The 13737-nt window shown below is 33.1% G+C and overlaps 1 protein-coding gene across 8 annotated transcripts in view; it reads right to left on the bottom strand.

Annotated features, from left to right (window-relative positions):
• Nucleotides 1-13737, bottom strand: part of GULP1 (GULP PTB domain containing engulfment adaptor 1) — a 277575-nt gene that overhangs the window by 51887 nt on the left and 211951 nt on the right. For all 8 annotated transcript variants that reach the window (XM_028479919.2, XM_024115603.3, XM_028479893.2 and 5 more), the window contains one exon: nucleotides 3756-3827. In XM_028479919.2, the coding sequence (XP_028335720.1) occupies nucleotides 3756-3827 (72 nt within the window). The remainder of the gene's footprint in view (nucleotides 1-3755; nucleotides 3828-13737) is intronic.

Genomic DNA, 13737 nt, shown 5'->3' with positions numbered 1-13737 from the left:
CTGTTGCACAAATGTTGCAAAACATTTAAGCCTAAGGTTATATTTGTTCAATCTATAATATTTTAAACAAAGTTTAATATTCTCATTCCAGCTTGTTTTTTTGTTTTTTTTAGTTTAAGATGACTGTATTCTATCTACAGTTTGCATGATTTCTCTAGGTCTCTTTTCCTACTTGTAGAGCTCTCAACTGTGTTCCACAATACTTCTAATTTACATTTTGAAGACGTGTTCATGCTCACATTGTATTCTTTTCTCTCCCTATTTACTACTTGAATGTTAATGCTTGAAAAGCCTTTCTGCAAATTTTTTCCTTTTTTGCTTCAGTAAATTTATTTATTGGTCATCTAGATAGAGTGATCTACCAGTAAAACTTGAATATAATAATCCAATAAGAATATTCAAAGGGGGTAAAGCCTAGGAATTCTGGAGGATATCTGGATACAACAAATGAATAAACAAAAACAAGCCTTTATCACCACAAAATGATGGCAAGGATAAAGTATTACTTGAAATAAATAAAGTACTTAGTTAAATATATGCCAGTTGTAAGTAGAACAGCTAAAGAAATTTTAAAGGGAGCACTACTGAGTTTCAATATCATCATCACACAATTTCTATCCATTTCTCAAAGGACTTAAAAAGTGAAATCTAACTATATTATTAATGGAATATACATTATTAGGCAATAAAAATTAATGAATTAATTCAAATTATTTTTGTGGTTCTTATAAATTATTGATTTAATTAAAAATTTTCCTGATACTCTTACAGGGATACCAGCTATGTATGTATGTTTACAATTAAAATAAACTTTTAAGTATTTCATTAATTAAATAACTGGTTATGAAGACAAAAATAGAGTGTTATGCTACCCAGAGAGAGTGAGGTCAAGTGGAGAAACTGCTGGGCCTAGATTTAACAGAACTTTTCAGTAATTTCCAAGGCCACACAGCTTGAGGTAGCTTCATGTAATTTTGTTAGCTCTGCTGGGGTGAGGGGTCTGTCCTCTAAAATTGGGGTCCAGGAATGCTGCTCCCTAGTTATATCCCAGAGAAATCAAGAAGTTTTGGATCTACATACCAATATTCATCCACATGTAAATATCACAAGCAGATTGTTTATGAAATATATTGAGCCCTCTGACATTTGTACTAGTTGTACTAAAACTAAATAAATCCCTGTTAAAAATAAAATTCCTTACAATAACAATGATATTAAATATAGAAGTCAAAAGGGTTTTTTAATTATCACTTTTTGAAAAATTTGGAATTTTCTTACATTGTAGGCTAAAACATGATTAAGAGATAGAAGTTGTTGAACATGATTGAGAAATAGAAAATATGCTGTTTTGACAAATATAGAATTTCTGAAAGTAAACACTTATAAAAATTATAACATTTAAGAAAACTTTATGAACTATAAATTCTCCACAAAATGACAGAAAAATAGTACCCAATAAAATAAATCAAAGTTTTAAAATTTTTCTTGAAAAATAATTAGGCATCATTAAACACAGAAGCATAAAAAAATACACTATTGAAAATCTTGTAAGTTTTCTATCATTTTGTATTAGTCATAAATTCTGAATTCTTCTTTAATGTCAGAAGCCAATATATTAATATTGCAAACTTTTGAAAAATTTTTAAATAGAAATGAAATGTTACCTTATGTGGCAAATAAACTATAATACTGAACTATAGTGGATAAAAAAGTAATCAGAATACATATGTTTAAGAAAAGTAAGCAGGAATTTAAAATGGGGGATGTGTACACAAAACAGGGTTAATAAGAAAATTTTTTTTTTTTTTTAGTAGAGCCATAGCACCATCTTCTGGTCATCTCTACATGATAACAGAATTAAACAGGAGCCAGGGTCTAAGTTCTTAAAATAAATGTAAATATTCTTGTATACTCTTGAGTTGTAGCATCCGCCCTTTGATACAAAGAAACAAACAAAAAAAATTTAGAAGTAAATAAAAAACATTGTTTTATTTATTTTCATTAGTTCATGAATCATTACCCTTAGATATACTTTCCTGATCTACAAAATTTTTACAATCAATAGAGTAAAGATTGCTTATTAGATTAAGTATTCTGGAAGATACTTGAAAGACAAAAGCTATTATCAACTGAGTATAAATTTTTAAACCATACTGCATGATTTTTATCTTATTGTAAACCACATTCCTTTATTAACAGAGTACATTTCCAAAAAGGAAACTACATAAGAACTGAAAATAAAGTTTCACAAAAATACATTAAAAACTAGCCATTTTTTAGAAAGCATTTCATCTCGAATATCTCTTTGTTACCTAGTCATTACATAATTGAATCTTTTGGGGTTTGGATTTAGGTTCACTGAATAAAGAACCTCCTAGGTATAAAGAAACATTAAATGTAAATATCATCATTCTTTTATAAAACATCCTGATTGTAGTGAAGTTGGATTCATACCCAGAGTGTGCAACATTTTGAACATTTAAATAGAATCTTATTCTAAATGTTGGCCATAAATTGTAAGACTTTTTAAATTCTCTATTAGTGCTTAAAAGTATTTGCCAAACAAGCACAAGTATAAATTAGTGCCTAATGAGTAGTTAAAAGAAATGGTTGGCTGGTCCCCTTTTTCTCCAAATGGGAGTGAGATCATCTTAGGACCTTTTAGTATATTTCTTTAAAAATAAGTAAAATATAAAATACATAAAATATTTTAAAATACAAAAAAATTAAGAAAAGTCAGGTAAAATAAATGGATTAAAATATTACCTTTTATTTCTTTACCCAGAAAGCAAGCCAACTCACTTCAATTTTTTTCTCAATTTAAACACTCAGTAGATTCCACCTGATATGACATTCTCAAAGCAATGTAATACTTTTTAATGTCTATGATTTTGCCGGGCACAGAGGCCTACCTCTCCTATGGAATAATTGGATGAACTCTAAATAAAGTCAGAGAAGGGTTGTTTCTAAAAAAAATTTTGAGAACAACCACAGAGAATAACAATAAAGTGTGTTAACAAAATAGTGCTATGTTAAATTTTCTTAATGAGATAAACATGAGAATTCTGTTGAAGGAGTTTTTCAAATCTTAGTATCTCAGAGGGAGTGATGTCCTTTGGGATGGGATGCAATTAGAAAAACATGCGAAGGATGCATGGCAGCTTACGTAAGATTTTCTCAGGAAACTTGCTGATTCTGAGTATGTGGAGTTGCTTAGTGTCCTTTTCTGCTGTTACTCTCACCAGTTCCCCAGGTCTGCTCATAGATATGGCCAGATCCTCGTGGATTTGTTGTCCATTAGGACGTCTTTAACATACAGTGTCACAGCAAAATGCTGCTTTGTAATTAGTCTAATTCTACACTTTCAACTGGTGCATATGATATTCTAACTTTTAGAGACAGTTGTTTTGCCATTATTAGTCTTTGAGTTAGGGCACAAGTCCACATTGCAAAGTAAAGGCAAGCTATGGAATGTCAACACATAAAATATTGCTGTTACATTTTTTTTGTTGAGTATGAAAAATTATACCTTAGAAAAATACAAAAAGTGTTCCACACCCAGAAAAATAATCGTGTGTACATAGTTATTATTAAATATGTTTCCTTGATCTAGTGATATTCATTCAACAGACCATTTTTACCAGGGTGAAGCCATATCTGCCACAGAACTATTCATGCTTTGAATTTCCACCAGTCTACTGATGACTGAAGATAAATTCAATACACTAGACACTTATCTGGAGAGCTTGCCCTACCTTTAGCTTCCTTACAGCATCTCTCACAACTTCTGTTCCTTTGGGCTGCTCCACTTCTGTGCTGCCAAGAAACTGAAAATGGTCACTTGTGAGACAGGCTTTACTATATCATATATCAGTAAGTCATGTTGAAATATATCATGGAATAATAGAATGATGTGATAGTCATTCAAGTCCAAATCCTAAACAGAAATTACTAATTTATATTATTTTATATGAAAATATAAATACATTACTTAATCATATACAATTCTTATTATTCAAGGTTTTTTTAAAACATACTTTTCCTAAATACTTTACTTGAAGATTTGTACTGGAAAGAAAATTAAAGACATTTCATTGGGCCCAGAGAAATAAAGTTGAACTCAAATTTAAAATACATTAACAATTAAAAATTATCTGAAAATTTAAAGCATATAATTTTTATGTTGTCAATAGTATATTTTGAGATATTAATGTGGTTTAATACAGTTTATAATGTCAAATCAACATTTTTCTTTGTTTTCCAATTAGCACACTCGTACAGCATGTAAAATTTTAAAATACACACTTTTTTAATACCCAGTATACAACATTCATCAAAGCCATAAACTAAAGTACATTCAAAAACTTTTTTTAAAAAGCTCTACAATTTTACTAAGTGTTAAAATATCCCTGGAGGTTTTTATAATAATTACCACATTGTAATAAAATCTCTATCGTGGAGAGATATAATACCTCTTAAACAGAAGTCCAACATCATGAAATGTTCAAGACCAATTAGAATTGACATGTGGATATTTTATTCTATAGATTATTTCTATATAAATAGCAAATAATCATTAAATTCATTAGGTATATATAATTTTCCAAAGACTTTTTTTTCTTGTCACATACTATCAATCATCATAACACCAGGGCGGGATAAGAATTCATCACTTCTTATATAAATAGACATATGCATGAGTATGTATGTGCGTATACTTTAAAACAAATAATTAAGTAATAATTTTTCATGTGTTAACTCACAGAATGGAAGGGAGCAAAATAGTAATGTCAGGGTATCTTTTAAAATCACATTTAATTCCTTCTTTCATTCTTTTTTTTAAATTTTTATTGGAGTATAGTTGATTTACAATCAGCTAGTAACACAACTATAGTTGTGTTAGTTTTAGGTGTACAGCAAATTGAATCAGTTATACACATACATATATCCACTTTTTTTTTTTTAGATTCTTTTCCCATATAGGCCATTACAGAGTATTGAGTAGAGTTCCCTGTGCTATACAGCAGGTTCTTATTAGTTATCCATTTTATATACAGCAGTAGTATATATACTGACATATATATATATATATGTCAATCCCAATCTCCCAATTTATCCCTCTCTTTCATTCTTGAAAAAAATAACAATAACAACTAAAGAAATGAGAGTTTTGTTTTTCAAAATGGGCTCTGTGTATTACCTGTATGAGAATTACCTAGGGAGCAGGTTAAAACATAACAATGCAGATTCCTCAATCTAATAAGGGTAGGGCTAGGGAATTATATTTCTAAAACCATCACAAGTGATTTCTTGTACTAAAATCTAAGGAACAGACTTAGAAAATAGTAACAGCTGAGGAGAATAGTAGAAGGTAGATAGAAAAGGTGAGCTGAAAATATAGGAGATAACTGCTGATACTGTTTCTAATGAGCTCACGGAGAGAACGTGAAGCTCAGAAGCATTAAGGCAAAAAAGTTTCAGTTTTCAGATTCTACAAGGTACAACAGTTTCTTTTTCGAATATATTCAAACTATGCCAAACAACTGCAACTTGGTCTAGATGTAATATCATTAGGCACTAGGTTTGTCCCTCTGTGACCTCAAATTGGTTGACCAGATCTGCAAAAAAAGACCAAAATTAATGGAGAAATTCTCAGCTAAAAAGGAACTGAAAATCTGCTACTAAGTAAGATATGTGAGACAGCCAAATCGATTCCTGACACCAATGGACCCATCACATTTCTTCTGTTTCAGGACAGTGTATTCAACTTTGGCTTCATCATACAATAACTTGGGAGCTTTAAACTTAGACCAGTGCCTGGGACTCTGACTTAATTAGCTGGGGCGGAGCCAGGGCATCTGTGCATTTTAAAGCTCCCCAGGTGATTTTAACATGCCACCAGATTTGAAAAGCACTGTTTTAGATCATGCAGAAAGAGTAAAGGGTTCAAGTGACAGGAGGGGAGCGAACACAATAGAAGTTATTTAGTTCTGAGTAAATCCATGGGGTAAACTCTTCTCAACATCTCTGAAATTATCACTGAGAGATTCGCCATTAGTGGTGGTCTAGTGTTAGCAGAACAGGAAGGTAAAAGCAGACTATATTGCTAAGTGATTACTGAACTATAAGAAGGAAGCGTCTGATGTGTTGATAACAGACTGTAAGAGTTGCTAGAAATATTTATGGAAAATATTCGTACTTTGGCAGTAATGTCATGAGTCATAGTGGTTATATGTAAATAGGCTCATATGGGAAAATTATGGAAGAACTCCAAGTACATTCTAAATGACTCAACCTCTTGCAGTGCTCCAGGAACATTTTAATATGTTTCTTTCACATTGGCTTTAATTAAACCATCTGAGTAATGAAACACAGGGAGAAGCCTTGAATGATTGTGGGAACTAAGCTTTAAAGATTTCCAATATGAAGCTTGCCACTTAACCCTTTTTTCTATGTAATGTTGGATGAAATGAATGGAAATAACTTTAAAACTGAAAAGCAGATTATTCCTTATAATAGTTCCTGTATTTTTAAGTTATAAAAGTCATGATACTTAAATACTTCATATTTGTGTGCATTCCATGTCTATATAAAATACTTATAAGACTCTTGAATATGATGCAGCATGCTGGAATAAACTCTAGGCTTAGAATCTGAAGATACTGAAAGGTCACTTAATCTCTGCCTTATTTGATTCTTGAAAAATAAGGACAATAATATTGTTCTTCTCTTTTTACAAAATTGCTCTGAAGATCAACTGCAGTAAGAGATAAGAAAAAAAACAACAACCCTGTAAACCGCAAAGTGCTTTATAATTATGAGGGATTGTCACTTCTTTATTTAATGATTGTTTGGGGAAGACACTAGAATTCAGTGGATATTGTTGGTGCCTGCTCAACTCTCCTTGGATCTTCTTTATCAGTGCTGGGATCCATCCTCCAGCTTCCCCATGCTTTGCTGGTAATGGCTCACACACAAGACCTTCAAAGGATTTCCTTTGGGCAGTGAGGTCACTTTGCCAGTACAGAGAGCTGGAGACACCTGGAAGTTTTTTGCTTTGCCCCATATCACAATATTCCTTAGCTAATGACCGGTGTAGAAAAATAGAAAAATAACTTCATATTCTAAGAAAAAAAAAGATTTAGAGCCAAGTTTACAGATTACAAGGAGAGAAAAAATACATACTGAGATAAGAAAGGGACTAAAAATTTAAACTCCCATGCCCAGTTCTTCATAAGGAAAAGAGGGCAGTATGTAAAACAAAGCAAAGGAAGAAATGGAACCCAGGAATCAACCCAGTGACAGAGGGTGTTAACCACTACATATATGACAAATCAAGGCACAGCAGTGTAGCAGGTTATCCAGAAATAAAGAAGAAAATAACAAGAGTTGAAAATGGTTACTTCAGTGAGTGACACTTGGGAAAAGAGTTGAGGAACATTTTGCTTTTTCATTATAAGCCTTGGGGAAATATTTGTTTAAAATGGACATGGATAACTTTGATAAAATAAAAATTGAATTAAGTCCCCAAGTGATAACAAGTTAAAGTTGCACATACTCATTTATTCCTTAAAAAAAAAGAGAGGTATTTACTATGAGTCAAGCATTTACTAAGTGCTGGGTATATAGCAGGGGGAAAACGTTCCTGTTCTAGTGTAGTTTATATCCCAGGGAGCATACCTGTGTATGTGCGCATGTATGTATGTATCTATATATTTCTATGTTTATGTCTAGACCACAAACATATTTCTAATATATCTTAGATGGCATAAGGAAAAATAACACAAATAATAACATAGATTGAGCAGAGTGTAATATTTAAGATCGAGTGATCAGGAAAGTCCTCTCTAAAAGGGTGACATTTTAATAGCGACCTGAATGAAAGGAAGAAATGAAAGATACTCAAACATATTGAGTCTAAATTCCTTTGATGTGTCAGTTAGAGTAGCAGACTCAACAGCTGGGTATACAAAATAGAGCTTGGGGAAGGAGAATTCTGGGTAAAAGGTGTGGATTGGGGAGACCCTTGCACTGAGGTCTCAGTGGAAGGACTGAGGAGTGCCAGAACCACGGGTCCCCAGGTAGCTGCCATGCTGCAGAGGGAGATGAAAGAGAAGAATGTTGCCAACAGAAATAAGTTAAATATTCGGTGAAAGGGCAAGGAGAATCAAGAAAGTTAGATTCTTAATATTAATAATCAGGGTTATCAGATTAGCAAATAAAATTATAAGATGCTGCTGTTGGTGGGAATGTAAAATGTTACAGCTACACTGGAAAATAGTTTGGTAGTTTCTCTGAAGACTAAATATGCACTTATCCTAAGGTACAGCAACTGTACTTTTTGGTATTTATCCCAGATAGATGAAAACTTATATTCCTGTAAATATTTTTGCACTGATGTTCACAATGGATCTATTTGTACTGGTCAAATGTCAGAAACAACCCAAATATCCTTCAGTGGGTGGATGGTTAAACAAACTGTGGTACATCCATACCATGGAACACTACTCAGCAATAAAAATAAGTGGACTATTGTTACACACACAACTTGGATGGATCTTAGGGAATTATGCTGAATAAAAGAAGTTAACCTCAAAAATTCTCTTTTCTGTTATGAAATTTACCTAAATAAAAAATATAGAAAATTTGTTTTACAATCTCTTAGCAAATGGGACATTGGTATGTTGAACACTTTCAATTGGGTAAAAGTCATTGCTTTGATGTTTTAGCAACTTTATGTCTTAGCTCCTCCATGTGGCAGAAAAAAAATAACAATGATGAGAAGAGAGTATAATGTATCAGACTGTTTTTGCTTTATACATGTAGATTCTAAGTGCTATTTTTCAGTGTGGCAAAAGAGCAAAAGAGAGTTATGTGTTCCGAGGCCAGTGATAATGGTGGGTGCTCTTTTTCTTACTTCAAGTATTCAAGATTTTATCAATTATATTTCTTCAGAGTCTCCAATAGACAACATTCTTTTCAGCATATACTTTTTTGAAAGATCAGGCATTAGACCTTACATAAGTCCAAGTGTGTGTCTGGCACAATTGTGTGTCTGTGCTTTGAAAATCTGCAAAAAAATTTTTCTGTTTACTTGTGAATAAACATTTCTATTTTAATAGTAATGTATGTACACTGTAGGAAATTTAGAAACTACAGAAAAATGTATCAATGAAAATAAGCATTAACTTCTTTCTCACAATCAAGAGGTAATTATCATTGAAAATGTAATATGTTTTAAATTTGTTACTGTTAAAGTAATCGGCCAGTGATAGTATTAGGCAAACTTACAAAAACAAACAAAACCTCTTAAATTACTATATATGACATTCTGTTTGGGGCATTAGTGTGTGTGTGTGTGTGTGTGTGTGTGTGTGTGTGTGTGTATGTATATTTAAATTTTGGCTACTAGTTATTAAAAGGATTGAAGATTAAAATACTGAATAATGTTTTGATCCTAGATAATATGGACAGATAGGAAAGATATAAAACGCAAAAGGACATTTACAATATATTAGACTATGAAAAGTAAGATGACAGTGATCTAAAAATGTTTTGTGTATTCTTAGTCTATATATTGAAAGGTATAACAACATAGCATATATTTTTCACAGATTTTACAAACTATAAAATGTCTTTGGAAAATCATCAATAAAGACTTTGACAAATACAGAGCAAATTTTTGATATTTTAAAGCTAATTATATATTCTGTGCAAATAGTCCAACCTACGCATCTCTTTGGTCAGTGCATTTGGATACTTAGTAAATGCACTCACAGCAGATACTTTAGAGGCTGGAGGTTGTTGAAATTAAAAACAGAAAAATGTCATCAAACTCACTATTATATACAAAAATATTTACTTTATAGACTTTTAAAATTAGAATGCTATTAAGATATTTCATATCTGGCTTAATATTTTCCAAAACTCCCACAACTGTTTTTCAAATTAATTAAAATGACACAGGCTTTTCTTTTAAACTAATCTCAAGTGATGTCTGTAGTCATTTCTTCCAGTTATTTCATTGTATTCCATTATGGCTAAAATAAGCAGTTTGCAAAAATGTGTGAAAGTTTGACAATTACACCTTCATTTTCAAATATTACTTGAAATTGACTTTTTTTTCCCACTTGAAAGACTGAATAGTTTGTTTTATGATTTGCTTCTTTGCCAGTAGAGAGCAGTGTTGGACATCATATGGACCTAATTATAATATCTGCTTTTCTTGCTTTCTCAAATGTTTTTAGAATCACTCTGTAAATGTGAAAATGTGGGTTTTTAAAAAATAAATGCCAGATAAACAACAACAAAAATAATTAACTAAAGAGTTACTAAGCCTAGCTGCTATGAAATCTGACACTAACATATGAAAGAGCTAACATAAATATACTGAATACACATTCATATCAAATTCAAAATATGCCAATTGTGTGTAGATAATATGTTCTCTATACAATTATTTTAAAATAACAAAGGAAAATAATTTCCATTTTGCACAACATAAAAGCTTTATCTAACATCAAGGCTAATAAATAACTCTTGGTAGCATAACTACCAATGGATATTTTAACCACAGAAAAAAAATAAATGAGTATGTCTCTATCTTTGTAAGCAAGGTTGCAGAGACTCAAACAGGAAGGGGCTAATTTTTTTGGCGTTAACTTGACTGCATATGTGTATAAAAACAAAACAAAACAAACCCAGTACTTAAACCTTCCAACTACTCAACTGTATAGATAAGCCATACAGGAGTAAACCAATTTAATTTTATAGTCTTTATTTGGCTGACTCTCCATGTCACAGTGCCAAACAATATAAAAAGCACATCATAATAATCAATTGCTAAAGAAAGGTCAGAATCAATCGAACTTAAAACCTATTACTTAATTGTCAAAACCATAATCCTAAAAAATAAAATAAAATAGACCCACCAAAAAAGAAAGGATATAATTTAAACTAAATACTCTAAAGGTTATCCTTTAAAGGAGCAGGATTTAATAGAGAATAAAAAATATTGGGGTCAGTATTTTAAAGTTTACATTTTATATTTGATTTGATAGTTATTCTCATTTTATTGTAGTAACTTTCTATTAAATTGTATCTTTTTTATTATTATGTTATTTTTTATTTTTGGCTGCGTTGGGTCTTCATTGCTGCACGCAGGCTTTCTTTAGTTGCAGGGAGTGGGGGCTACTCTTCGTTGTGGCACGCGGGCTTCTCACTGCAGTGGCTTCTTTTGTTGCAGAGCACGGCTCTAGGTGCACGGGCTTCAGTAGTTGCAGCACGTGGGCCCTAGAGTGCGCGGGCTTCAGTAGTTGCAGCATGCAGACTGTAGGGCAAGCAGGCTTCAGTAGTTGTGGCACACGGGCTCACTAGTTGTGGCACATGGACTCAGTAGTTGTGGCGCACAGGCTTAGTTGCTCCATGGCGTGTGGGATCTTCCCGGACCAGAGATTGAACCTGTGTTCCCTGCATTGGCAGGCGGATTCTTAACCACTGAGCCACCAGGTAAGTCCTATTAAATTGCATCCTCTATCTTCTTATTTTACATGAATACAGAGTGTATTATTTTAATAGGCTCTTGCTATTAAAACAAGATTCCTAAGTTTAAGCCAAAACAAACCTAGTTGCTATAAACAAGAAACTGTGCTCATTGCCCACTGTGGAAGGGTCTCCCAAATCAAGTTTTGAATCACACGGTCACAGTAAGAAGCACCACTGAGGGTTTTGCTCTGTCTCAGAGGCCCCTCTACAGTCAAACTTCTTTCACATCTGAGGAGTGAGACAGGTGGAGTGAAAGGCAGAGCATTCACCTGTGTTGTTATAAATAAAATTATTACAAAAATAAATAAACACCAACTTACACAGAAAACCAAAAGCAAGGGCTTTGAATCCAGACAGGCTTTACAATCCATTTTCTCCTTAGAGAACCACTCGATTGTGGACTGTGGAGATATTATCATTCAACTCCCATTATTTTATAGATAATATAAACTGAGGACAAAGAAGGTGAAGTGACTTCTGAAGGTCACAAAGCTTTTCAGTTAGCAGAGTGAGGGCTAGGATTCCAGCTCTCCTAATTTTCAGACATATACTCTTTATTTTTGCTATCTTAAATAAAACAGAAACAGAAGGAAAGATAATATAGTATACTGGATATATATTACCCATTTAGGCCACATCCATTTGGTTAATTAAGTTTTATGTTATAGGTTCTTTCTACTGTGAGATATGCTTAAGATCTGAGGAAGTCACCTCACAGCAGTCAGAATGGCCATCATCAAAAAAATCTACAAACAATAATTGCTGGAGAAGGTGTGGAGAAAAGGGAACCCTCCTACAATGTTGATGGGAATGCAAATTGGTACAGCTGCTATGGAGAACAGTATGGAGGTTCCTTAAAAAATAAAAATAGAACTACCATACAACCCAGCAATCCCACTCCTGGCCATGTACCCAGAGAAAACCATAATTCAAAAAGATACATGCACCCCAGGACTTCCCTCGTGGTGCAGTGGTTAAGAATCCGCCTGTCAATGCAGGGGACATGGGTTCAAGCCCTGGTCCAGGAAGATCCCACATGCCGCAGGCAACTAAGCCCATGTGCCACAACTATTGAGACTGTGCTCTAGAGCCCATGAGCCACAACTACTGAGCCCACATGCCACAACTACTGAAGCCTGTGCGCCTAGAGCTCGTGCTCTGCAACAAGAGAAGCCACCGCAATGAGAAGCCCGCGCATCGCGACGAAGAGCAGCCCATGCTCACCGCAACTAGAAAAAAGCCTACATGCAGCAATGAAGACCCAACACAGCCAAAAAATAAAATAAAATAAAAAAGGATAAAAGATGCATGCACCCTAATGCTTGTTTCAGCGCCATTTACAATAGGCAGGTCATGGAAGCAACCTAAATGTCCATTAACAGAGGAATGGATAAAGAAGATGTGGTACACATATACAATGGAATATTACTCAGCCATAAAAAAGAACAAAATAATGCCACTTGCAGCAACATGGATGGACCTAGAGATTGTCATACTGAGTGAAGTAAGTCAGACACAGAAAGACACATATCATATGATATCGCTTATATGTGGAATCAAAATAAAGGGTACAAATGAACTTATTTACAAAACAGAAGTAGAGTCACGTATGTAGAAAACAAACTTATGGTTACCAGGGGATAAGGGTGGGGGGGATAAATTGAGAGACTGGGACTGACATATACACACTACTAATAAAATAGATAACTGATAAGAACCTGTTGTATACCATAGGAAACTACTCAATACTCTATAATGGCCTATATGAGAAAGGAATCTAAAAAAGAGTAGATGTATGTATATGTATAACTGATTCACTTTGCTGTACACCTGAAACTAACACAACATTGTAAATCGACTATACTCCAATAAAAATTTTTTTAAAAAATCTGAGGAAGTCAAAAGAATATTCAGTTGGCTTTACGGTTAGTTAACCTGAATTTCCTCTACCATTTCTTTATTGAAGCTCTCAGAGCCTCAGTTTCCTCATTCATAAAATGGGGATAACACACAGAGATTCTGTGAGAATTAAATGAGAAAATGCAATCAGTGACTGGCACAGAGTGAATGTTCACTGAATTTATGCTTAGATATTAAAATACAATAATAAAATAACAGTCACAATAAGAATTTTTAAAAAGCCAACCTACCAACAGACTATGAAGTATGCAAGAAAAAAAAACCTATTTTAAG

Source organism: Physeter macrocephalus, chromosome 2 (assembly GCF_002837175.3).
Source record: "Physeter macrocephalus isolate SW-GA chromosome 2, ASM283717v5, whole genome shotgun sequence".
Classification (NCBI taxonomy): Eukaryota; Metazoa; Chordata; class Mammalia; order Artiodactyla; family Physeteridae; genus Physeter; species Physeter macrocephalus.
This window is presented reverse-complemented; position numbering and strand designations above follow the sequence as displayed.